The sequence below is a fragment of the Hylaeus volcanicus genome, unplaced genomic scaffold (assembly GCF_026283585.1).
Source record: "Hylaeus volcanicus isolate JK05 unplaced genomic scaffold, UHH_iyHylVolc1.0_haploid 12237, whole genome shotgun sequence".
Lineage (NCBI taxonomy): Eukaryota > Metazoa > Arthropoda > Insecta > Hymenoptera > Colletidae > Hylaeus > Hylaeus volcanicus.
Genome location: NW_026533172.1, coordinates 518,426 through 542,522, shown reverse-complemented (window position 1 = coordinate 542,522; position 24,097 = coordinate 518,426). Strand labels below are relative to the sequence as shown.

General features: G+C 31.2%; 6 protein-coding genes and 2 long non-coding RNA genes across 24 annotated transcripts; 3 read left to right on the top strand and 5 right to left on the bottom strand.

The window, feature by feature from the left end:
- Positions 1-556: 556 nt before the first annotated feature.
- On the bottom strand, positions 557-4,873 carry LOC128883649 (trichohyalin-like). 2 transcript variants are annotated; one of them, XM_054136226.1, is made up of 15 exons: positions 4,787-4,873; positions 3,821-4,705; positions 3,233-3,774; positions 3,107-3,184; positions 2,940-3,059; positions 2,745-2,846; positions 2,601-2,687; positions 2,442-2,536; positions 2,292-2,366; positions 2,179-2,236; positions 2,023-2,118; positions 1,845-1,976; positions 1,639-1,796; positions 1,469-1,586; positions 557-1,410 (listed from the first exon to the last, which is right to left on the bottom strand). In XM_054136226.1, the coding sequence occupies exons 2-15, from the start codon at positions 4,572-4,574 to the stop codon at positions 592-594; spliced, it is 3,234 nt and encodes a 1,077-aa protein (XP_053992201.1). In that variant the 5' UTR covers positions 4,575-4,705; positions 4,787-4,873; the 3' UTR covers positions 557-591. The 2 variants fall into 2 exon arrangements, with proteins under 2 accessions (XP_053992201.1, XP_053992202.1); XM_054136227.1 differs by lacking the exon at positions 4,787-4,873 and having other exon boundaries at positions 1,120-1,259; positions 1,305-1,410; positions 3,821-4,591.
- Positions 4,874-5,415: 542 nt separating this feature from the next.
- LOC128884133 (uncharacterized) lies at positions 5,416-7,211 on the top strand. The gene is made up of 6 exons (XM_054137221.1): positions 5,416-5,883; positions 5,929-6,093; positions 6,142-6,240; positions 6,347-6,694; positions 6,754-7,023; positions 7,082-7,211. Exons 1-6 carry the CDS (start codon positions 5,676-5,678, stop codon positions 7,174-7,176), a joined length of 1,185 nt encoding a protein of 394 aa, XP_053993196.1. The 5' UTR covers positions 5,416-5,675; the 3' UTR covers positions 7,177-7,211.
- LOC128884137 (uncharacterized) lies at positions 6,259-7,173 on the bottom strand. The gene is made up of 3 exons (XR_008459259.1): positions 6,615-7,173; positions 6,482-6,568; positions 6,259-6,425 (listed from the first exon to the last, which is right to left on the bottom strand). It is a non-coding gene; the product is annotated as an uncharacterized LOC128884137 (long non-coding RNA).
- A 32-nt stretch (positions 7,212-7,243) lies between the features above and the next one.
- Positions 7,244-8,898, bottom strand: LOC128884136 (uncharacterized). 10 transcript variants are annotated; one of them, XR_008459253.1, is made up of 8 exons: positions 8,759-8,898; positions 8,506-8,594; positions 8,396-8,454; positions 7,968-8,345; positions 7,854-7,919; positions 7,684-7,798; positions 7,510-7,545; positions 7,252-7,378 (listed from the first exon to the last, which is right to left on the bottom strand). It is a non-coding gene; the product is annotated as an uncharacterized LOC128884136 (long non-coding RNA). The 10 variants fall into 10 exon arrangements; XR_008459254.1 differs by having other exon boundaries at positions 7,244-7,378; positions 7,510-7,624; positions 8,396-8,594; XR_008459250.1 differs by having other exon boundaries at positions 8,396-8,594.
- LOC128884135 (RNA transcription, translation and transport factor protein-like) lies at positions 7,562-8,817 on the top strand. Of its 2 annotated transcripts, XM_054137225.1 has the most exons (6): positions 7,562-7,816; positions 7,868-7,994; positions 8,063-8,250; positions 8,303-8,399; positions 8,478-8,634; positions 8,686-8,817. In XM_054137225.1, the coding sequence occupies exons 1-6, from the start codon at positions 7,580-7,582 to the stop codon at positions 8,687-8,689; spliced, it is 810 nt and encodes a 269-aa protein (XP_053993200.1). In that variant the 5' UTR covers positions 7,562-7,579; the 3' UTR covers positions 8,690-8,817. The 2 variants fall into 2 exon arrangements, with proteins under 2 accessions (XP_053993200.1, XP_053993201.1); XM_054137226.1 differs by having other exon boundaries at positions 7,962-7,994; positions 8,478-8,751.
- Positions 8,899-9,249: 351 nt separating the features above from the next.
- Positions 9,250-10,869, top strand: LOC128884134 (uncharacterized). Of its 2 annotated transcripts, none has more exons than XM_054137222.1 (2): positions 9,250-9,396; positions 9,760-10,869. In XM_054137222.1, exon 2 carries the CDS (start codon positions 9,796-9,798, stop codon positions 10,606-10,608), a length of 813 nt encoding a protein of 270 aa, XP_053993197.1. In that variant the 5' UTR covers positions 9,250-9,396; positions 9,760-9,795; the 3' UTR covers positions 10,609-10,869. The 2 variants fall into 2 exon arrangements, with proteins under 2 accessions (XP_053993197.1, XP_053993198.1); XM_054137223.1 differs by lacking the exon at positions 9,250-9,396 and adding an exon at positions 9,552-9,680.
- A 507-nt stretch (positions 10,870-11,376) lies between these two features.
- LOC128883782 (uncharacterized) lies at positions 11,377-15,751 on the bottom strand. 4 transcript variants are annotated; one of them, XM_054136481.1, is made up of 13 exons: positions 14,689-14,830; positions 14,548-14,636; positions 14,356-14,494; positions 14,193-14,280; positions 14,000-14,124; positions 13,787-13,920; positions 13,098-13,736; positions 12,777-13,021; positions 12,542-12,707; positions 12,404-12,484; positions 12,157-12,213; positions 11,972-12,101; positions 11,377-11,805 (listed from the first exon to the last, which is right to left on the bottom strand). In XM_054136481.1, the coding sequence occupies exons 8-13, from the start codon at positions 12,951-12,953 to the stop codon at positions 11,625-11,627; spliced, it is 792 nt and encodes a 263-aa protein (XP_053992456.1). In that variant the 5' UTR covers positions 12,954-13,021; positions 13,098-13,736; positions 13,787-13,920; positions 14,000-14,124; positions 14,193-14,280; positions 14,356-14,494; positions 14,548-14,636; positions 14,689-14,830; the 3' UTR covers positions 11,377-11,624. The 4 variants fall into 4 exon arrangements, 1 of the variants encoding a protein (XP_053992456.1); XR_008459106.1 differs by lacking the exons at positions 11,377-11,805; positions 11,972-12,101; positions 12,157-12,213 and having other exon boundaries at positions 14,689-15,751; XR_008459104.1 differs by lacking the exons at positions 11,377-11,805; positions 11,972-12,101; positions 12,157-12,213 and having other exon boundaries at positions 12,777-13,736; positions 14,689-15,751.
- Positions 15,752-16,222: 471 nt separating this feature from the next.
- Positions 16,223-23,962, bottom strand: LOC128884252 (uncharacterized). 2 transcript variants are annotated; one of them, XM_054137506.1, is made up of 28 exons: positions 23,494-23,962; positions 23,360-23,441; positions 23,160-23,266; positions 22,827-23,111; positions 22,619-22,768; positions 22,400-22,548; positions 21,996-22,282; positions 20,039-21,784; positions 19,879-19,953; positions 19,680-19,814; positions 19,479-19,602; positions 19,202-19,411; positions 19,088-19,150; positions 18,988-19,029; positions 18,829-18,927; positions 18,642-18,768; positions 18,447-18,586; positions 18,242-18,383; positions 17,855-18,057; positions 17,646-17,781; positions 17,445-17,590; positions 17,240-17,381; positions 17,128-17,187; positions 16,979-17,052; positions 16,826-16,903; positions 16,641-16,778; positions 16,567-16,592; positions 16,223-16,501 (listed from the first exon to the last, which is right to left on the bottom strand). In XM_054137506.1, the coding sequence occupies exons 1-28, from the start codon at positions 23,938-23,940 to the stop codon at positions 16,458-16,460; spliced, it is 5,457 nt and encodes a 1,818-aa protein (XP_053993481.1). In that variant the 5' UTR covers positions 23,941-23,962; the 3' UTR covers positions 16,223-16,457. The 2 variants fall into 2 exon arrangements, with proteins under 2 accessions (XP_053993481.1, XP_053993482.1); XM_054137507.1 differs by lacking the exons at positions 16,223-16,501; positions 16,567-16,592 and having other exon boundaries at positions 16,643-16,778; positions 17,120-17,187.
- Positions 23,963-24,097: the final 135 nt, after the last annotated feature.

Genomic DNA, 24,097 nt, shown 5'->3' with positions numbered 1-24,097 from the left:
AAAAGGATTACTTTATACTTTTAAATAATTTTTAATTTAACTCTCAGAAATTCTTTAAAATCTTTCTATAAAGTAAAAACAAAAAAGGTATACTAGTTTGCACGTTAAGATTAAAATTCTTCAATGGTGACCGTAATTAACGCGTCGAATTGGATTTCGTTACAATGTCTCTTGTTTCTGTTTGTATTAAATGATTGTATTTGAAATGTACGCGAAAAAAGAATCCCCCCAAAAAATTGTTTTGTAATAAACCGCATCAGTCATAAAAAAAAAATATTTTTTTTTTTCATGGATTTACTAGTAACCATGTAATGATTAGCCACGTGATCCGTCTAGTGCGTTGATTCTTAATTTCACGGGGTAAGCGGGAATACAATAGTCAAAAAAGAAGTATTATTTTCTTCATGAAATACGTTTAAAGTCATTCACAACTTAATATTTTGTTTCAATTTGAGAAAGAGCTTCATTACTTATTAAGATACTCCTTGCCTCAAGTCAGAATAGAAACATTTCAAAAAAGCTCAGGTCATAACATGTCATATTCAACGACTGTACGAGAATCGGTAGGTGACAATATTGTATTTCCTTGCGTTAAATGGTCAATAAAGGGCTTTCTGCAACAGAGTTAGTAGAGACGTCTAGTTTGTTACTGTAAACCGTTGAATGTTGCTCAATATACTGATCTGATATTTTGGGGGAACCAGTGAGCCTTGTTGGGTCTACACGGTCACAAAGCGTCTTCTCAGTAGCCTGAAAATGGTCCTTGTTGCTTAACGTTGTGGATGTTGTCGTTTGTTGTGGTAAACGTCCTAATAACAAAGGAGTTGTAGGTTCTTCAGGCAAAGTTTGAAAAGTAGGGTAAGAAGCAAGCTTAGTTGTACTTTGATGGGAGAATGTCGCTACATTGCTTTGTGTTGTTATGTTTGAATTATTTTCATGTGTGGTCACATTGTCATGAATTTGAAAAGCGGGGGATTCCAACAATGTTGCTGCAGAACAAGAGGACAAACCGGATCTTTGAAGAAATTTTGAAGCATCACGTAATGAGTTTTTTTCCAATTCATTAGCTAAGTTGTCTAACTTTTTTGTTATTTTCTCATTACACACTCCGATTTCTTCTTGATGAAGCGATTGCGATAATGATGAATTCTCAGGCGTGGCAGAACTTGAATAATGGTTAGCGCCATTCTTATACTGAGAATTTTCTCGTATGAATGTTTGAGACGTTGTCGCTTCATGAGATCGGCGATGGGTCGATTCTGGGCGTAAGATTGTATGACGATGTGATATCATACTTGTCTTACAAGTATGACGTAGAGGTGAGGAAGTTAAAAACGTATCTGTATTACCGCGAAGAGACGTTAATTTTTCACGTCTCAGGATTTCTGCATGTTTTGTGCGTATAGATGCCTAGTGAAACAACAAAACATGTTACGTTATATTATAAAGAGACATGGCATCATTCTACCTCCAAAGCTGCTAAAGATTGTTCTCTTAGCCGTAGCGCTACTGAAGCGCGTTCCTGCTCTGCTAAGACATCCGCTTTTAACTCAGCAAAACTTCGTTTTTCTAATTCTAAATCTTGTCTAAGAAAATGTTACATTAAAATAGTATAGAAAACATTATTCAAAACCTTACAATTCTAATTCGTAACGATCTTTCATATCATTCATATCTTTCATAATATCTTGATGCCATTGTGACCTTGCTTCCTTTGATAAAAGAACAGATTCACGTTGAGTTATTCTACCTTCCTTTTCATCTAATTCTTTCATTTTATTTTCTAGAACGATTTTCTAGAAAATCATTATCATACACAAGATAATCTAAAACACGAGCTGTACGTTTTGTTGTATTGCTTTCATTTCATTTCCTATTTGTTCCCGTTCCTTTCCTAAAATTTCCAATTGCGTTGTTGTTTTTAATTGTTGTTCTTTTAAATTCTTTTGTGAGGCACTTAACGCACTTTGACTTTTCTAAAAAAGAACAGCCTCCAAAATACATGGCAAGCTTTTTTCAAACCTCGATTTTCAACCGCATTTCATTCAACTCGCGTGCTTCTTTTCTATTCATTTTTTCAATCTGTTTTAAACTTTCTTCTTTCTCATACAAGACTTTCTACATTCACCGTCACAAACAAATCATTTTTTTTAAAAGTCGAACACCACAACAACTTACAAGCTGCTGATTCATTTGATCTTGTTTCCTTGATAATTCTTCTTGAAATAATTGCAATCTGGAATCATTAAACGCAAATTACATACATTGCCATAAGTTTTTATTTAATATACTCTTTAGATTCTCGTTCGTAAAAGTTTCGTTCGTCTTGTAAAGCGTTTGTCATTTCCTCTACCTTGCGTTTTTCTCTGCACCCCAATTAACAAAAAAATCCATCTTTGCTTATAAGAAAACGCTAGTTTAAAAGACAACATGAAACTGACTCTGCAACTTCTTCAAACCACACTTCTTTCTCTTTATTGCGTTGCTTCAAAAATTCTTCTCTCTCGGCATAAAGCGATTCTTTTTCTGTTTGTATCTACCATAAATGCATATAAACAAATCTTCTGCTTAGTAAAAAACACATTGGTAACAAAACTAACCCTCATAAGCGTTTGCTCATAAAAATCCCGTTCTCCGTCCAATTTCTCACGTTCATGTCTAATGTTCTTTTCATCCTCACGCAACATCTTTTAGGTTCAAAGAAATATTTTTTACGGAAAGCGTTATAATTTGTCATGATTTACTTTTTCTTTTTCTTGTAGGTCTTGATTAAGACTGTTTAAATTGGAACTTTCCACCTGCAAAGCTTTTTCTCGTTGTTCAAGTGCCTTCTTTTCTTCAGAAAGCTTTACAAAAATACATGATGAAAGTAAAAAAAAAAAACCAGAGACTCAGCAAGGACATTGCGTTACGTGCACAAAAAATCACACTTAGTATACATTATATGCTACATCCAGAAGCTCTTGATTTTGCTTATCTAATGCATTTTTTTTTTCTTGTAATTCATCGCGAATATTTTTTAGCTGTTTCTTCGCTTCCTGTAATGAATCCTCAACTGTCTATTGCAGGTTAACAATGACATTTTAACGAATAAGACAAAACATACTGTAAACTCTTGTTTCTTCTTTTCTAGTCGATTGGCTAACTCTCGTAATCGTCGACACTCCGACGTTATAAAGCTTTCCTAGTTTGTTCGTTAAACTAATTATAATGAAATCATTAATTTTTCTACCTGTTCACGTAAAGAAGAAACTTCTTTTTCATGTTTTCGCCGGTCCACTTCTACATTACGTTCTTTCAGAGTCACCTCTTCCAATAATCGAGTTGCTTCCTCTCTTGAAGCCTTAATTTCAGCCTGCAAACGCATTAACCGATCAGATTCAGCCTCTGTTGCTGCTTCTTTCGCCGTCAACAGTTCAGAACGACTTTTGATATCTGTTTCAAAATTTTCAAGATCCAATAATCTTGAATGAAGCCTATTTCTTGTTTCTCTCAAGTAAACTGTTTCTGAACGTAAGGCGTCAGACTTTTGCTTTAAACGCACTCGTTCCGTTGTTAACGCAATACGTTCTCTTTCCCAAAAAGCCGACGCACCACACACACAGATGTCTTTTCCTGATTCTTTAGCTAAACGAAAATTATTCGATTTGCCGTGATGCCGCGTAAGTGCTAAATCAACCGACATAGCTCGCCTTGTACCCGGTTTCGATTTATATGATACATCTTCTGTAAATGTTTTCATGATTAGTTCGTTTGCACTAGTCTTTTCCACTTCTGCAATAGCAAGCTTTGATTGTTATTTAAATTGAACAAAACGTACCTTCATTTCTCTCATAACCCCCGACCGGTACACGAGACTGTAATGATTCCTCTAATATACTACAATTTTTATCTCCTCGTGACGTATAATGTTTTGAAACAATAACTTCTGAACCTTTATGATATGGTTCTGGATCCTTGTGACTATCTTGCCTCGCTTTAACCGTACTATACACTTTTTTTTTATAATCCTGTAGTGCATTTTTCTCCAAAGCATAAGAAACGGGAGGAGAAGAATCGAGTAGACAATCATCCATATTCTCTTGATCAACATTTTCTTTTTCGTTGTTTAGCATTGAACAAATGTTATCATGTTTTCCTTTGTCGACGGCGAAATGCGATGCATCGGTATCACGATTTACTGAAGGTAAAGTTTTCGTCGAATTTTGCAATCGTCTTTTTTGTCTATAAAATTCGTTTCGAACGTAGCTTTTAAGATCATTGTTCAATAGTATTTCTGTACTACGATTTTCTTTTCCAGAATCATACACCGACGGAAACGAATCATACGTCTCTAAAATATGTGTGTTCGTTAGAGAATCTTGAGGTACGTTTTGATTAAAATGAACAGAGCCATCTGTGTATTCAACTCGATTGTTTTTTCCTTCCGGTAGCCTATCGCGTGCAACTTTTTGAAATATTTTTTCATTACTAAGTAGTGTATCTTGAACGGTAAGATTGTGTGGGTTACACTTTTCATTTGCAATATGTCCTGCGACACGCATACTAAAAGAACGTGAAGATGAACGCCGCATTTTCCCGTGCTAAAAAAACACTTGACAGAAGGACTATGAGCTTTGTCACACTAGAGAACTTGTTGTGAATGACTAGGATATACAAGAAGGTATTTAACCTTTCCACTTTTTAAAAAATCATAAAATTCCAACTTCATAGAATAATTGAAAAAAAATAAACAAAAGTATTTTATTACACAAAAAGAAAAAACTACAATCGTTTTTTTTCTTACAAAAATATCCTAGTGGTTTCAATTGGATTATATAGTCGAACTCTGTTACCTGAAAATTTTTGTTAAATAAACAGAAAACGCCTTATAAAGTCTCTTTTTGTTATTACAATTTTCATATAAAAAAAAAATTATATTATTTTTTTTCACGTCACTAAAAAATCTACGTCTATTGTGTCTTGAAATGTATTAAAAATATTTAAAAGTGGTTTGTCTCAAACAAAAAGTTTTGACAAGCGTGACTAATCACGTTTTGGTTTGTTTATTCAAAGTACAATCAAGGTGATAATAGTTTTTTTTTTACAAAGCCTCCAGAATTATAAATACATTAAAACTTTTTTAGAGTAACGAAATCATGTTAGATTAGAAAAGATGTTTTCAAAAAGATTATATTCATTCTTTTTCAAAAATCTCTAGTTATTTACATAATTTTGTTCTTACTATGAATTATTTTCACCAAAATTTTGATATGAAACTTTCCCCTTTTTTTGTATAATAGAACATTAAAAATTAAATTCCATGATAAATGAATTCAAGAGAACTATTAAAATAACAATTATTCTTATGAATAAAATGTATTCATTTTAAAAAAAAGTTAAAACTGCAAAATTAATGCCGATATCATTTTAATCACTTGTCGTTCATGTTGATATGATCCTCAAAAAAAGACATTTAATACTACATGTTAGTAAAAAAATTGCTAACGATTTGTGATATTTTACAAACCACTTGTTAAAAGAAAAAAAAAGGAATTGTCAAGATAAAAAATTCTTTGAAAATTAACACAAACAGAGGTGTGATGCTTTTATTGATGAAAAACAAAGTATAAATCTGGATCATTGGAAAATGCGCACAACTGTACCTTTTTTTGATTAAGTAAACCGATAAAACAATGTTTAACGCCACCCTTCATTCCAACTTATCCTTGAAAAAACATTCGACAAATGGCGAAAATTTGTTGGACCGCAACACAATGAATGAGAATTGGAAAGATTTTGAAACAACAGAAGACGGTGATGATGATTTTTTACCTCAATATTCTCTTGGAAATCAATATAATTTATTACAATCAGCGAATGATTTCACAAGTTTTAATGGAAGTAATAAACGAATTTTTCTTGTATAATTCAGTCAATTGTTTGCAGATGGTGGATTTTTAGCGGGTGTAACTCAAGAAAATGCAAACAGCTCTTCTTTTTCTTCCTATAATAAACCTTCTTCCGATAGTCGTACAATTCACCCACTTAAAATAGGAATGATTCAAAAGTATTTCAATCAAAACCCGCAAGAACACCGTTTAAAATGTTTTAGTAAGCTGCACTATTACAAAGTCCCGTCGTTTATCAAAATACTTTTAGAAGAAGAAATCAATATGTTTAAACTTATTGGATTAGCAACAAATGTACAAGTGGATACATCACAACAAAAGTGGACGTTTACTCTCGATGACGCAACAGGTAAACGATTTTCTCTTAGTGCTTACACACAATTGAGACGTAACTTTGTTCTTTTGACTGGTTCACAAAATTTTTATACAATGATTGTTTCTATATTTTCAATTAGGCATCATTCAAGTAGGCTGGCTACCCTATCGCCATACAGAACTGCCTAATAATGACCCTTCTCCTTGGATGAAGGAATTCTTAAGTCACATACAAAACAATAGCTATGTTCGTGTTTACGGAGATATTGATTTACTTGGGCATTTAGAACCCCATGTGTCTGCTTTCTTTGTCGCTCGTCTTGATCTGAATGACGAAATTTTTTATCATGATATTATTTTTTCTGAATGGATTACAATGTGCTCAACTGATGCATCTCTTGACTCTACCAATAGTTTGAAGGTACCCCAAAAATTTCAAGCGGATGACCTTTCCATATCGAATACCACACCACAGTGGATGGCTTCAGGTAAACTTCTTTTCTTTCAAAAAGTAACAAAACTTTTCTGTAAACCTTCACTGTCTAAGATCAATCATTAAGTGTCACACCTAAACCTATTGTAAAACTTATTAAAAAAACCGAAGAGAAACAAACTTCAAAACATTTGCTATCCCATCCATTCGATTCCTTAGTGCATGGTGGATCGATATTTCCCGGATCATATGATTTGATTGACTCCTCTAGTTTGGTGTCTTTGTCAATGGATTTAGTTGAAACATTAAAGAATATGTCCAGTTTTCGTCCAAATGGTATGTCTGCGGAAGAACTTCTTGCTCATTTAATTGGGCGTGGATTAAGTAAGATCATTTGTGTCTTTCTTTTTCTCACTAACAAAAATCATTGGTCTTATTTTAGAAGTTACTATTCAAGATGTGCATAAAACACTTCAGCAATTGATGGAAAAAAATAAAATTTCTCAAACATCTAATGGAACATATCGTGTTCTTTAAATGTTAAAAAAACAAAAAAGAACATTTTTTTTTTTTTAATATAATAAAAATAAAATTAAAAAAAAAAAACTCAATGAAAAAAACAAAAAACTTAATTTAAAGAAAAAACAATTATTACAACTTGCGGTTTTCTCAACGTTTTGTTTTATTCACAATATCGTTAATACGTTAAAAATTTTGTTACCTAATACTGCAGTAGAATCTGTGAAAAAAAAAAAAGATTATTTTTTTTTTTTAATTAAATAAAAAAAGAAAATTGAATTTAAAGAAAAAACAATTATTAGCACTTGTTATTTTCTCAGCGTTTTGTTTTATTCACAATATCGTTAATACCTTTTAAAATTCTGTTACTGAATAATGCAGTATATTCTGTGCAAAAAAAAAAAAAGAACGTATTACAACAATGGAAAGTGAAAAGTTGAAATTGAGCAAATTTTGTATTAGAAGCCTAAACGTTTTAAAATTTACACCAACAAATGGTTTTCGTATTATTAATGAAGAACTTACGTTACAACAATGTCAAAATCTTGTTGTATGGTTAGAAGAAACGAAAATAAGGTTATTACCAAAAGAGAAACGTGCAGGTCTCCGTTGTACAAATTCTTCAGATCAACCAAAATGGCTTACACATTTTTCAAAGGTATGTATTAAATTTTAAATAATTAAGGATGCATTACTTTGACTTATCTAGTACTTAAAAAGTCTTAATATCCATCTTGTCGAAAATTTCAATTGGTGTAACACTCAAAATAGATTAGATATTTTAACAAATTTAATTCTTTTAGCCTTACAAGATGAGTATATGGATGCTAATGAAGGTAACTACATTTTTGCTTTTTTGTCCTCTCTGTTCCGCATAAGTGAAACTTAAACTAATGTTTTACAGCCTATGAAATCCGTTTGTGTCAAAAACCAAAATTTGAAAATAACTGCAATAAAGATGCCTCTATCGTTTCTCTAACTGCCAAAAAAGAAACACTACCAGAAAATCTCATGGTGCCTACCACTTCTCTTGAAATAGGGGACACTCATACAAAGGATTTTACAAAGGAGTACATTAAGTTTTTACAATATGTAGGATTCTTAATTGTTGTTGAACACTTTTCACTTTTTTTCTTCCTTCAAGACAACAAAGCAATGTCAAGAAAACACTGAAAAAATCAAGAATTCTGAAAATTCGCTGATGTTAGCCTCAAAACAAGCGTTACATTTTACTAACTTTCGTAAGCTTTTTTTCCACCGTTCATAAATCGAACAAAACAATTTTTTTTTCTTTACCTTGATCAAATCAATCGTTATAGCCACGTTACTTGAAATAGCTACGAGTACCTTACGGCTTCTATATCTTAATATACTTGAGACGACGCAACAAGAAAAAAATACTTTTCTTTGTAAACTTCAAAGTATTATATCGGACCCTATGAAGTATCAAAAAGTTGTTTCAAATAAAAAACAAACGTAAGATACGCATGGGTTTAAAAAAAAAAATTAACCCCACAAAATTTATAGATAACATTTGAAAAGAATCGTCACAACAAATCTATGATAAATAAACTATAAATTACAAACTATTGATTGGTACCGAATGATAATGTATTATTTAAATATAGTGCCGCTTGGACAATTATATCGTTTGAAGAGTTATATCATGCGAACGATTGTATCGCTTGAACAAATATATCGCTCGAACAAATATATCGCTCGTACAGCTGAATATTTCATAATTCTAGGAGTTTTTTAAACAATCGACAAGTGTCTATGTTTTTCTACTCGTTTCGAGTATATCAGTTTCGTGAAATATGCATGTACTGATTTGAATTGTTAACATATTTTGTTTGGAAAAAACTTCAATGTCTCATAAAAATTTGATTTTATGAAAATAATTACTTTACAGAAACAAAAACTCGTAAAAAAACTCGTTTTATTAAACCTTGATACGCAAATTTTTTTATAATGTCTCTACATAAAGAACATGCATCATGCAGCCTATTGGTGTTAGTACTATATGAATAACATGAAAACATACACACATACAAAAAAAAACTCTGTTAGCACATACTGATTGTGTACCTAAAGAACATTGGTAGTGCCAAAGTAAGAAGAAGTAAAATTTTTGTTTACAACAAATTGTAAATTAGACAAAACCTTCGCCATTTGCCATCGTTGTCTTGCAACATACTTTTTTTAACGCTTTCTTGACTAAGTTTTTATTTAATTCAGGTATGGTAAACAGCATATTTTTTTTGGTGTTCTTCGTTTGTAATCTTCTGTCTTTCATTTATTTTAACTAGTTATACACCAATTTTCTCTTAATAATTAAACATTGTTTTATTTTCTTTAATTTCTTATATAAAAAATAATTATTTGCAGCGATAAAGCAAATAATTAAAAAAAAAAAACTTATTGTATTTTTCATTTAGTGGTATTAAAAAAAAATACATCTTTTACTTTAGTGGTATACTAAAGACTGTCTAAATAAAGTGTGTAACACAGCCTTATTAAATGTACGTGCTTGTTTGTAATAAACAGAGCTTTCAAAAAATTTGTGGAGTGTCACATTAAACAAGTGTTTTGTTTTTTCAGATTTAGCGTTCGTACAAAGACTCGAAGAAATTGAATATGTCTATTTTAGCGGAACAAAGAGATCATATGGTGTATACGGCCAAATTAGCTGAGCAAGCTGAGCGTTATGATGAAATGGCTGAAATTATGAAAGATTTTGCAAAGTTAAAGAAAGATTTATCTGTAGAGGAGCGAAATTTACTTTCGGTTGCATATAAAAACGCAGTTGGTGCACGGCGCGCATCATGGAGAGTTATCGCAGCAGTAGGAGCGAAGCAAATAGAAAAAGGGAATGAGAAACAAGTTGAAATTATTGTTAACTATCGTATGAAAGTTGAAAATGAATTGACCAAAATTTGTGAGGATATATTGGGTTTATTAGACGATTATCTTATTGAAGCTTCAGCTACAGCTGAGTCTAAAGTTTTTTATTTTAAAATGAAAGGTGATTATTATCGATATATTGCCGAATTTTCATCAGATGAAAAAAAGAAGAATCCAACACAGCATGCAAAAGAAGCTTATGAAGAGGCTACACGCATTGCTGCTGTGGAACTTCCTTCAACTCACCCTATACGCTTAGGACTTGCCTTAAATTATTCAGTATTCTTTTACGAGATTGTTGGAAAACCAGCTGAAGCATGTCAAATGGCTCAAAAGGCATTTGAAGATGCCATTGCTGAACTTGATAATGTATCGGAAGAATCGTATAAAGATTCTACGCTTATTATGCAATTACTCCGTGATAATTTAACTTTATGGACGTCAGATGGTGCAGCAACAGAAAAAGAATCTCATCAACCTGCGCAACCGAGTGATACTGCTGCACCTCCTGCACCAGAACAATTCTCTGGTAATACGCCCTCCTAAATTTCAACTCTAGACGGTCCTTAATATCACTTTGTATTTACGTTTCTTTTTTCTTTTTTTCTCGTGTTTTATCACGTTACCTATTTTTGAGAATAAAACAATACAAAGAGAAAGAGGAAAATTAATAGACAGTAAAAAATACAGTGTTTAAAATTTTTTTTTCTGTTGCTGAAAATATTTAACAAAATTTTTGCATTTTGTCGAATTCAAATAACGACTATTACTACTTTTTGAAATTACAAAAATAATAATTTTCCATTACATCTGGTGGAAGTTTCCACGAAATGTTTTTTTATATGTTGAAAGGAGTAATTAAAAAAGGTCTTATCTTTTTTCCTTTTCACTAAAAATGCAGTCGTTTCGAAATCATTGTCTTGGCTATTAATTTTTTCTTTATGCTTTCATTTTTTTTAAACCATTTGTCAAGACCATCTATTTTAACTACCATTGGTTTTAAACAATGTTCTTAAGAGCTCTAAAAAAAATTTTAGATGCTCTTAAAATTATATTAAAATTTTTTTTTGAGTGTTGATGTTCATAACTCTAATGATGCTTTTGAACAATAACGAAATTTTTTTCAGAAATTGCGAAAAAAAAAAAGTTTTTTACTTTAATGCATCTGCATGTATTGATTGTTTAAAGACATTATATTGAATTAAACAATTAACATGATACATACCTCAAAATTTTGTTTTTCTTAAAATTCCAATTTGTAACATCATAACAAAAAAAATAAAAAAAAAACCGACTGACTCAAGTGATTTCAAAGCAAATAAAGAATTATCGTAAAATGCTATATTTAAAAATAATTAATAAAAGTCTAAAACAACAATTGATAGACAAATACAAAAACTACAAAAAACATTATATTAAAATTGATAACTGTTTTAAAGATATTTTCAACATATATTTTTCAAATATTTTTGCCGTATAAAAAAAAACGAATAACAGTGTTAAAATAAATTAATTTCTCATCCATCCAAGCTTAATAAAAATGTCTACGAGATTTTAAAATTTTATGCTTTGTTCCCAGCAATACTAGTAGTATGGTGTGAAGAAGCAAGAGAGATATGGGACAGGTCACGTTTAATGACAACGGAAGTTTCAGACCCTTGCACGTCTCCAGGTGTGGTAGCAGAGGAACGCAGTCGTTTACTTAAAGTTGATGGGCTTGATTCGACCCCAGTAGAAGAAAGGCTAACAACACGAAAAAAACATAATGTGATATTTTAAAAGGCTTGGACTATGACATTTTCCTTTTAGACTTTATGTTATACTTCACAATATGTTATACTAGTTTTCAACCAGCATCCATTTTCTTTAAGAAAATGGAATAATTCAAAAAAAAAGTCGACTTCTGTACCTTGTTGGATCTGTTACTGGAAGACAACGAATTGACACGGATGGTAGTTGTAAGGACCCTGGAACTTCCGTAACCCCTTGACAAGATACGGATTCGGTGTTTGAACTCTCTTCAATAATTTTTTTTTCATCTTTTCAAAGATAAAATAAAAAAAAAGGAATCCATGCAACATGTGGAAAGATTACCTTTAGAATCGTGTCCAATTTCGCCGTCATCCGTTATGTGATTGACCGTAGATTTCTCTGTACAATGAAAACTGTAACCATACTCAAATATGTGGAAATTAGTAAAGAAAGCAGTGGTGTGGAAGAGTAACAAAAGTACATGGAATTGTTGAAAATATAAACAAAATGTACCGCTGGTCAATTTAATTGACTGTAATTTTCATACCACACTAGTCCACAGTGGAGTAAAATATAAATATCAACACACCTTTCTTCAACTCAAAGGTTGCGGACGAAGTTGATGATAGAACAGACTTTTTTTTTTTTTTTGCTTCGGGTGTACTTAGAACTATGAAGTTAAACGATCATCATATAAAGACCAGTTGTAGAATGATACAAGACATACACAAATCATCTTTGGATGCCTTGATAATTTTTTTAGATGTCGTAGATTGAGGTTTAGGTTCGACGTTAGCCATGTCCATTTGATAAGACTTGATACATTGTTGACACTTTGACTTCAAAGAAGCTACCAGCTTATTTTTCTCTTCCAACTGATGCATCAGGTGCCTCTAGAAACAGTTTAAAAATTTATTATTAAGGTCAAGAAAAACTCTTTTTATATACAACAAAAACCCTACTCGCATTTGAATCATATCTAAGCATACATCCGGAATAACTTCTAAATTGAGTCCAAAAGTACATTTAATAAAGCTTCGAGCTTCGGTAATTGTTACACGATTCTTGTCAAAATTCCCATTCAATGTAGAATCAGACGGTTCTAAAGTATTGACACTTTCGTTTCCATCCTCACTCATGAGAAACCTTGAAAATTTATTAAAGAATCACTCAGGGGAAAGACATTTTAATTAAGAATTCAAAGCTTCTAAAAAAGAAAAACCCCTTTGATTTTTTTATTGGTGCAGGCTGTGACATCAGATATGCGTCACAATATTACACACCTTGGTCACTGTGTCTAACTAAAATTATTTTATGATTCTGTCCTTTGTAATTCAAGAAATTGTCTCACTTAGTCTGTGAAAATTGTTCAAAACCATGAAGCATTGATAGCTCATCCTATTGGCTCGATCCATGAGACACCAGGGAGTATTAAGTGTTCATCCTACTGGCTCGAACTATGAGAAACGGGGAAATGTCGACCGCTAAGTCGACTGAGTTGAATATTTTTTTATAATGGTTTGTGACAATCCTTCTAGTTTTTCTCTCAAACTCCATCTCGTACTCACATAGAGTGACTAGAATAGATTCGGGAAACCTGTACAAAAAATTGAGTACATTTTTTTTTCAATTTCATTTCCTTTTTTAATAAGAAAAAGTTGTTATAAATATTTTAAAGAATATGTATCATTAAACAAAATATTTTATGAATTTTTTAAATTTAAACTTAGTCAACTTTTTAAGACTGGAAGACCATTGAGTACTGCGTTTAAGTAAAAAAAACGGTTTTACTTATTAGGACAGTGTTTATTCATTTCATATCATAATTCATCAAGTATTGTAGGATTCGGTAAAGACACATCTTTCGAAAAACTCTTCTCATATGTGTTCCAAAGACTTGAAATATTAATGGGTTGTGAACTCTATGTCAAAATAAAACAATAGACAGGTATGGAGTAATTGTATCAGTTACATGAGTTTTAATCCATTCAGCAAGATTTCGTGCCGATCTTGTTCCTTGATATAGATAAATTTTTTTGTTAGTAGCTTCATTCTTTCCTGCTGTGTTTGTATCAGCAGGAATCAAAACAATAGTAGGGTATCCAACTGAAAACATCATATGCAATTTGTTTTATACTCAAATGAATTTAACAAGAAAAAAGAAATAAAAAAGAAAAGGGCGTACAAATCAGAAAAGGCACTTCATTCAATGTTCCATCCAATTTCATAAATTTAATATTTTTTTGTAATGGTTGAAATAAGTGAGCCAATAATTTGAAAGTTTTGTCGAATTGGCGACAATGTCCACACCTAATAGGTCATATTGAAAAAGCATTTTCGACAGATAAGTAATAAATGCATTACAAAAAATCTTTTACCATGGAGCGTATATTTGTAAAAGGATATCAACCGTTGCATTCTCTACTAATCTTTCATACTCACTAGCGACAAGAACAAAAACGGGACCTAGATCATAAAGCGGATATAGTTATTTTGGGGCATATCAAAAGTCGAAATAACATAAAGCTTTTTAATTCTGACCTTCATTGTCGCTAGGGTTAGGGATAGGCTCTGACTTTATATAAGGCTTAACTCGATCTTCTGTTATATTAGTAAGAAAATCAATAAGGAGTTGTTGAGTATAGTTTTTTTTTATAATCTCGGGGAGTCGAAACTGATACTATATATGATATCAACATGATCAAAAGGATGAATATTTAGACGCATATTTACTTGAATCCGTGTACGAGAGAAAGGACTTGATTCAAGTTTAGCAATACGAACAGAATCTAATGGATCTGACTCTTGAACATCTAAAAATTCTAACGACGAAATTCATTATAGAACATTTATTGATTGCAATTGTTTTGTTACCTGTGAGGCGTAGGTACATGGGCGAAGATGTTTCACAATAAATGAAATTAAATTTGGATGTCATTTTTTTAGCTGTAAAGTATGTTGTATTATAAATATAATCGGTATCATTAATGGAATTAATTTCTCTTGAAAACAATATATAAATATAAGGTTTGCTTTGAAGAAAATTCAAGGAATTAATATTTTTGAGATGATGTATAGTAGTCTCCTTATTTTCTTGAACAAAATCTAAAATCTGAGTAAAATTGGATAAATCACCATTAAAATCAATTATTGAATCATCAATGAACTTTGTGTAGTTGGGAAAGCTACGTAGTGCAAATATTATTTCAACGTTTTCCAGACTAGTAGGAAAAGTCTTATTATATTTTTTTCGTATAAGCGTTACAAGAAGGTCATCATCGATCAATAAAAAATTGGAATTTTCGTAATGTTCAGAGCAGGCCATAAAATTTTTTCGGGCTTTTGATTCAGAAATTTTTGAAAAGAAAAAAAAAATGGGAACATCTACATGATTTTTTTGAAAAAAATTAAATTGTTCGATAGATTTAATAGTAAAAAAATATTTGGCGTATTTTAATACAAATTTAACGATTTCAGATGTTTTTTGGGGTATAAAACCAAGCGTATCGGTTTTGTTATCATGTAGAAGAAGTAGCGAAGGAACGTGGATTACATTATAAGCCTCTTGTAGTTCGTGTTCCTTGCTTATATCGACAGCTACCATTTGGACGTCCACTTCTTGAAGACTTATTAAATTTTGCGCCTGTAAGAATAATGGTATAACACGTTGTGACCAGGGGCACCATGGAGCATAAAATAGAATACATATACTGGAATGTTCTTTGGTAAATTGACTAAGATTAGAAGACGTTAGATGTGTTAAACCCTGAAAGCAAAAACTCTCTTTAAATAAATATGAAAAAAATAATAAAAAATAAAGAAGAAAAAATCGATAAACGCGGAAATAGGGTGAAAAATTTTCACATAAAGTAGCACTTGTTTTTAAACAGCGACTTTGTTGCATATCGCTATGATTAAGATAATAAAACGACTGCATTGTAAGAAATCTATTAAAAACAATTTATTGTATAAAACTCTTTTCAATACTCAAAGCTAGCATAGTTAATCTAAATAATATAATGAAAATTTTTTAAAATATTAGTTTCTATTGGTGTCTAAATCATAAAAACAACTTCTTGGTTGCCTTTAACTTCAAGTGACACAGTTCTAATCTGATCAGCTTGAACTTGTGTATGTCATTTGATGTATACTCTAACACTTTTTTTTATGTTAAGCTATGTTTTACTACTCATAAACATATTACACTGTTACTTTTCAATTTTTTTTTAATGTGTATCTTGAAGAAATAATGAAAAACAACTTTACACATTTTCAATTGTTTTTTTTTTATTTGCAATTCAGGTAAAATGAGTTTTTTATTTTTTTTTCTGTCTGAATGTTAAACGTTTAATAAAGAAATATTTAATAGGCTGTGTGAAATGCGTGATAAAACAATCACCTTTTCATCTTTAGCATTACAAAGGAGTTTATTTTTAAAGGAAAATTGAGTATTTAATAAAATAATTGAATTTTTCTATGCAGAACTAATAACAATAGAATGGTATTTTTCAAAAAATCAACTTGAAAAAATGCGACACTATACGTTGTATTGTTATTGAATTCTATCAAATAAAAGTCGTTATCTTTTTGGTTAAAATAATACAGTAAAATGAATAAAACAATTATTTCTAATGTTTTGCAAGTCATTGTGTTAATAATATATCTTCATCTGGAAACGATTTTGCCTCTAAAAAGAAACGACAATAAAATAAAAATAATATATTTTCAAAATTTTTTTAAAAAATAATTTACCTTGCTTTAAAATTCTTTCTTTTTTTCTAAAAAAAAAAAATACAATTAAACAAAAAAAATGAAAATATAGTTACTTTTTTTCCCACAAAGATTTCTTTTCAATTTTTTTATGATCTGCGATATTTTTTTTTGACACACTGTGAACGAATGGGAACCATTGATTTTTCGGTTTTAAAGTGGTTGAGGGAAAATCATTTGTGAAAAATTTATAGCTAAAAAAAAAAGAAATTGAACACAAAGTTGAATGAATTTATTTTACAGAATGAAAGGTAAGAATAATTCTGGAGTATCTTTAGGAAACATCTCTAATTGTGTGATAAAAAAAGCAAAGCGCCATCTGTTTAAAAAATTTATCAAATATATATAAAAAAAAACAAAATTTGTAATATATATTAACAAACATTTTTCTTACGTATCCAAATTTGAAGTATTAGTAAGAGAAAAAGAAAATACTGGTAGAGAAAGTCGTTGGCTAATAGTTTTTTTCTACACGGAACATAAACAACAAAAAAAGTTTTTTCTTTTTTAACGTAATAAAAAAAAAGTTTTTTACATGCGTACTTTAAATCCTCCTGCTAATTTTTCAAAAGCAGCAGCAGTTTGTAACTCCTCAGAAGTCGTCTTTTAAAAAAAATGAATGTATGTACGAATCGGAAACAAAAAGAAAAATTACTCGTGGACGAATGATGATTCGGATACAAGACTCTTCGTATTTGATTTCTGCTATATAGTCGAAAGCTGATAAACTAAAGTGCGGTTTTTCCGTTTCGGGAACAGGATATACATCAAGAGAAAATTTTTGAGCGCGAATTAGTCTAAATATTACAATAATCGAATGAATGTAATAAAATAAATTTGCGTCACGGGTGCAAACTTACTGAGTTGTACTTTTAACTTTTTCTTTAATCATTGGACAGACATTAGTTGACAAAAAATTATACTTTTCCAAATTGGCAAGAATAATGTCAAAGTCGCTAGTAAGATTCAACAATAAATCGCATTGTTCTTCTTTTGCTGTATAACGCTACAAATTTGTAAAACAAAAAGGAATTAACACAAAAAAACATAGTAATTTTTACATATCGAAATAAACGAAATCGTCTATTTTTTAAATCAGAAAAAATTTGCGTATGGTTTTTTAAAAAAGTCATTGTGGGTTTTTCATCATCCGGTAGAGCATAAACATCAATGCCATTTTCAGTTACGCGCACAGACCTGTGAATAATATGAAACATGTTGACGAGAATTAAAAGTATTAGACACAATTTTATATAGAAAAAAATCTTACGGGTTATTTTTGTATTCTTGGAAATTGAAAAATCGTATAGGGAAGACATATCTAACAAGAAGATTCAAAGATTTTAATTTCTCTTCATCATCTGGTGTTATGTCTTTGATAAAGCCTCCAAAAAGTAACGCTGTATACCATCGTTTCCAAACTTTGTTAGAAAAACAATCAATTAATTTTTTATTAACTGTTCCGTCAGAGTTCTAAAACCATGACAACAAAATTTTGTTGTTTTTAATATTTTGACAAAAAGAAAACAATAGTCTTTTTTAAAGGAGAAAACAAAATTGTAGCTTAATGTTTATACTACGAAAGGAATGAAAATAGAGTGTTTCAACAAAAACAAAACATACAAATTGTGACGTTGTTTACATATCAACATCCTACCATATGACATAAAAATATTTCCTTTCGAACAGCATTGGTTATACCCCAATATTCATTGGCGTGAAATTCAAACGTCGGTTCTTGATGTTCGTTAATATATTTTTTATACAATTTTATACGACCTTTTTCGACAATGCACACTCTAATAAAAAATGTTTATAGTATAACGAAACAATAGCATTACATTTAATATAAAAAAACTGACTGTCGTGTAGGTTGATTATTCGGCTTTTCGACTTGTTGATTGAAAACAAATGAATTTTTTATAAGATCACTTTTAGTGGCTTCAAAAGAATCCTCATTGTCTGTTTTAAAGGTAAATGTTTCTTCATCACGATCACCAGCCTACAAAAAAAATAATTTTGACTCGACAGTGTGGTGAAAACATAGTTTTTATAACATTGCGTGTTAGGGTGATTTCGTTATCTTTTGGATTGATTGAAAAGACACAATCACGAGGTTCAAATGTTATCTTTGTTAATTTTTCAATCGGCGGGTTATCGTTGGTTTCATCAATGTCTTCTTCCCTAAAAGGCAAAAGTATGTCGTTAAAATTGCTAGAGTCGTAACTCAAAAGAATAACAGACGTTTTACAATCCACATGAGTCAATTGACTTATGTCAGGTATATTCAATTCTATCGGTTTGATGGACGCATTGGCTGTCATATCCCAGTCTTTTTGAAAGCTTGAAAAAAAACCAAAGATTACAAAAGTGTTTTTTTTTTTCTAATGCTGAGCAATTCACCTTTCATGACTTGGAGGCTTTGAAAGTACTTTACGAAAGGGTCTGTAGTCTCAAAAGTGACATAGTTAAAGAATGTTGAAGAAACAATGTTGCAACGTACGTTATATCAGAAGTCTGGGAAGTGACATTTTTCCACTTCATTTTTTTGAAATGGTCAAGCACACTACGACAATTAAGCCCGTTAGTACATTTTTTTTTAAAACAACGTTAACACCTGTTGAAATCGTCTTGCGTATAAGGACGTAATTGAAGATAATTGAACTTATTGGGTTCAGTTGCATTATATGTATCATAAAATAGTGTAAAAGAGTTTTCCTTGTCATCATAATTCCATGTTAATTGATCGGTTTCAAATAAATCAAAATCACTAAGAACATGTTTTTGAAGGGTTATAGTCGAATTTTTTGAATCCAATAATAAACGTCTATATATATGCATGCAAAAAATTTGAAAAAAACCACTCAACTTTTAAAAAAGTTAGAAATTCTTACATTTTATTAAACGTTTTTGGTAACAATGCTTTAGTTGGACTTAAACCGGTAGGACAATTGAAATCACACAATATTGCCTGCTGTAGTCGTTGAATCTTAAAGTTTTCTCTACTTGTCATTGTTTCTAATAAGTGCACGATTACCATATGTCCATGACACTCAAATGATTCTTTCAAAGAACAACAAAAACCCACACTTTACCTTTATCAAATTTCTCAAGTACGTATTGTTGATCACTACCGACATCCGTTTGCGTCAAAGTATCTTTTTTCGAAATTTTCGTTTCATATGAAGGCGACTTCAATTGAGACTCATTAGAAATCATTTGAAGCGAGTCTAACGAAAAAAGGATATAATTCATAAAACCTGTTACACATTTAATACGCCATTCGAATATTACCACGTGAAAACATGGCTTGTTGTTGAGTAAGGGCTCCACTTTTTTTTTTAATTATTCTGTCGCTTCGCGTTACATCTAAGCACAATTACGTGTAATACAACATTCAATCCAAAAGAGAAAAAGTTTTCACTCTTGCCATTCTATTAACATGAATGGCTACCTAGAGTGTTACCATGTGAAAGGTTTAACGAAGCAATACACGTTTCATAATCTTTTGAAGGTTCATCCCAGAATTCAATAGATTCTTGTATATCAGGTACTTTTTTTCTTTCAAGTTGTGAAGATGTGTTTAATTTTTTTGAACCATTCAAGGATCCGTCATTAAAAATAAATATAAATCTAAATTTGTTTTTTGTTCCGTTCTTTGAATAAATAACGTTATCATTGGATGACTTGGATGATATTGTTTCAGACATCTCCAAAACAGATTTTTCTCCTTCTGATTCATTGCGTTTTTTCACAAGACGTGTTACGCGAGATGTTTCGGAAGGTGTGGCGTGTTTTGATTCAAGTAGCGAAAAGGATCGTACAGGTGACTCACTGTTATCATAAGTTTTGTCTGTTGAAGATTTGGAAACTTTGTTCTTTTGAGAATTCGACTTTTCATCGTGACGTGAAACTTGTGTTTTGTTTTTTTTATCACTGTATTTGTTTGTCTTCAAGGGAGTGCTTCCCGACAGTGCGTTTGAAATTTTTGTCTCAGTGAGTGGACGTGAGGAACGAGACTTTTTCTTGTTATAAGCGACTTTGTCACTTTTTTTTTTCACCTGGCGTTTTTCGTTGTTGTTGTGACCCTCAAAAAAGTCATCTAGGAAAGGCGGGTCCCCATTTATATCGCTTGCTTCAGCTGAGACTTGTACCGTGTCATTTGAAGGAACCATTTTGAAAAAGTTATTTTTTTGTGCACGACTGTCCTCGTTAACCTTTTTTAAAGAGGGTTTTAAATAAGATAGGTAGGAAGAAGTTGTCTCACTGGATTGCGTTAGAGTTGAGTCTTCTTTTGAACTCATTTTATCTGATGCACTGTACTCAACCTCATTGACATTTGATTCCATACTTTTAGAAAAAAAATTGTTCAGTACATCTTTTTTAATTTTTGTAATGTCGTTGGATTCTATTTTACCATTGTTAGTTGAAGCGTAAGTTTTATAAGAATCACTACCAGTATCTTTTTTATCTAAATTCTTTCCAAAAGTTAATGGTGATGCTTTCACATAAGTGCTACTTTTCGTATAACCGAACGTATTTAAGGGAGAAGTGTTCGAGTCACTTTTAAGGTTGGAATTCTCAGGAAAAAAAACTTTGTTTTTCTGTTGCGTCATAAAAATATCGGTCAAGCCGTTAGCAGAAGGTATTTTTTTTGTCGTTTTGGGAAAAGGGTCTGACGGATTTATAGAAGATTTCACATTTATTCCACGTTTTTCGTTTTCATGTGTTGATGGTTGTTGTAATTTTTCATCAAATATGTTATTCACGGCTTCTTCAGACAAAGGTTCTGTGGATGTACTAAAATCAGACTCACTTTGTAGAATTTCTTGAAAATGTGAAAAATCCTCAGATATAATATTTTTCATGTGAAACGATAATTGCGAGTTAACTGGTGAGGATTGGTCAAAAAAATCTGTTTTTTTTTTTGATGAAGAACCCAAAAGCACTGTATTCAAATTATTTTCATTCGTATCGTTTATAGAAAGATCCTCGGTGTTCATATCGCTGGAAAGGGTGGTGCTTTTGTTATAAACACTCATATTTTTGCCGGTAGCATTCCCACTAACCGAATCAAGTACCTTATTGTTACTGATTGAATTCGCGAAAAGTTGTTTTACATTAATAACTCCTTGAGCATGGAATACATCGGGCGGGTCTATACGCCGATGACCTGTAAAAGGGTGGCGCTGTTGGTCGCCTAAAGATAACATTTAAAAAACAATTTTTTATTAAAGCAATGGTTAACAACATAATTAAGTAAACACATTGGTTACGATACATTCATACACGCAAAAAATCAGTCATGTCGTCGAACAATGACCGCAAATTGTCATTTTATTACACCGTTTACATGAAAACACAATCGTCGTTATTTTAAATGCTACAAATAGTGTTACTAAATTTTGGACCTTTTTGAGAGTTTAAAGAAGACATGTTGCTTTGTGAAAAAGCTTTATTTGAAAATAGGTTATGAGTTTTTTTCCAACAATTTTTTTTTTGCCATTTTTCCTCAGATACAAAAGCTTGCGATGAATTGGAATTCGTTAAAGTATCATCGCCGTTATCAAAACTATTTTGGTTTTGATTGCAATGCTGCTTAACGAATTCTTGGATTTCATGACAATGCAAAATTTCATGAGATCCATTATTGTCCCAAACAACGGGAAATCCACTTTTCTTCACACCGGAACACCAACTATAATAAAATAAAATTTTAAATATTTTATAAAAGTTTTTTGATGAATAAAAGTAAATTACACCAAAAAAATAAGGAAAAAAGCCAAAAGTCTTAGCAATAACAAAAAAGTCATACGTTTTAAGGTTTTGTAAAGGGTTAACAAAAAGTAAATGACAGTTGCTCGGATTTTTTTTGGTTATATCATGAAGAATTAACAGGTTATTTTTAAAGATGACAGTTATACGCCAACGGTCAGCGGAAAACGTAAGTAAAGCGGAATCTGTCTACATAATACCCATAAACAAGCAACATTTGACATGCTTTCAAATTTTGTAATGCATCGCAACAACAGACCTGAGTCGTTTGAAACAGTAATATTCGACCTCTTTCTAATTTTGCGTAACAATTAGAAAAACCAGGCAAATCCATCGTTTTATTTATCAAATCTTTTCCGTCTTCAATATAAGCATGCACAACAGGCATTAAGCAATAAGGAGGAACCACCTATTAAACATTCGCATAAAAACGTAATATTTCATTATTGTCAAGTAAGGTAGTGTACAAATGTTGGAATCGATGTCGTCGACGAAGAAAAACTTGGAGGTTGCTTCTCTTTAGAAAAAGATAGTCCTGTTTTATCCAACTGCTCTGATAACGAAACGTGGAAAGTGTCTTTACGTTTGATTTGAGAAGACACCGTCCCTTTTTTTCCACCATTGTCTATTTCCGTAAAGTTTTCTTTTGTACAAGGTTCAACCTCATTTGGTGTCTTTCCCATATTCGGCGACTCTGTTATAGCCAAAACTATAGGAGGATTTGGTGTCAACTGCTTCATTGAAACATTAATCTGATTTCAAATGTAGTCATGTAGAGTGCTCGTCACAAAAGTCTTTACTTTCAATTGGTCATATACAACCGTATCTTGAAGTTTGGTAATAATTTTATCTTGATCATAGCTTTTTTGTGTGAGTTCCGTTAGTTTGCTACTTTTACGGTATACATCTGTTAAAACAAAAAAAAAAAAACCTACATTTTGCCGAATACATAAATAGGTAGTCACATGCTAGTGATTCATTTATTGTTTCAGTAATTGACCTTGTTGCAATGATGTGATTGATTGAAATATTTGTTCCGTTTCTTCAGCTATTTTTTCATTATCGACAGAACCACTAACACTCTAATAAAAATAACATTGTGTTTAAAAAACTAAAGTTTTAATCATTCCTTACTTTTTTTTTTAAATACTGTTCTTTTAATATTAAACGAAGACGTTCTAGCTCCTTAATTAATTTAAATTTTTCTTCTTTTAACTTAAAGTTTTCTATCGGCAAATATTCATAGTTGATTTTTAAAATTTCTGTATTTTCTTTCTCAAAATACAATGAAGACTTGATTTCGTTTAAGCGTTCAGTTATATCCAATAAGGCAGCTTTAGATAGAAAATTTTCTTCGTCAATCAATGAAATACGTGAATTGAGGTTTCCTAAATTAAGACGTAATGCTTTATTTTCATCGATTAAACGCCGCAAATCGCTTAGATGAGCATCTAAAACAGATACTATTTGGTTTTCTACTGTGGTAACACGTGTTGCGAAATTTTCTATTTTTTCAATTTGCGCATTGTTTAATAACTCAATCCTTAGGTGACAATCATCCCGACTCTTCCCAACTGTCATTCACAACGTTAATTAATTTATGGTAGAGTATATATAGATTCAATGAGTTGGATTGGTAAAAAACTTGAAAAGTTCTTAAGGAAAAAAATGCACAAGCCACTTTGGTGCCTCGATACGCTCTCATGTCCAAACTATGGCAGCGTGTACCGGCAAAATG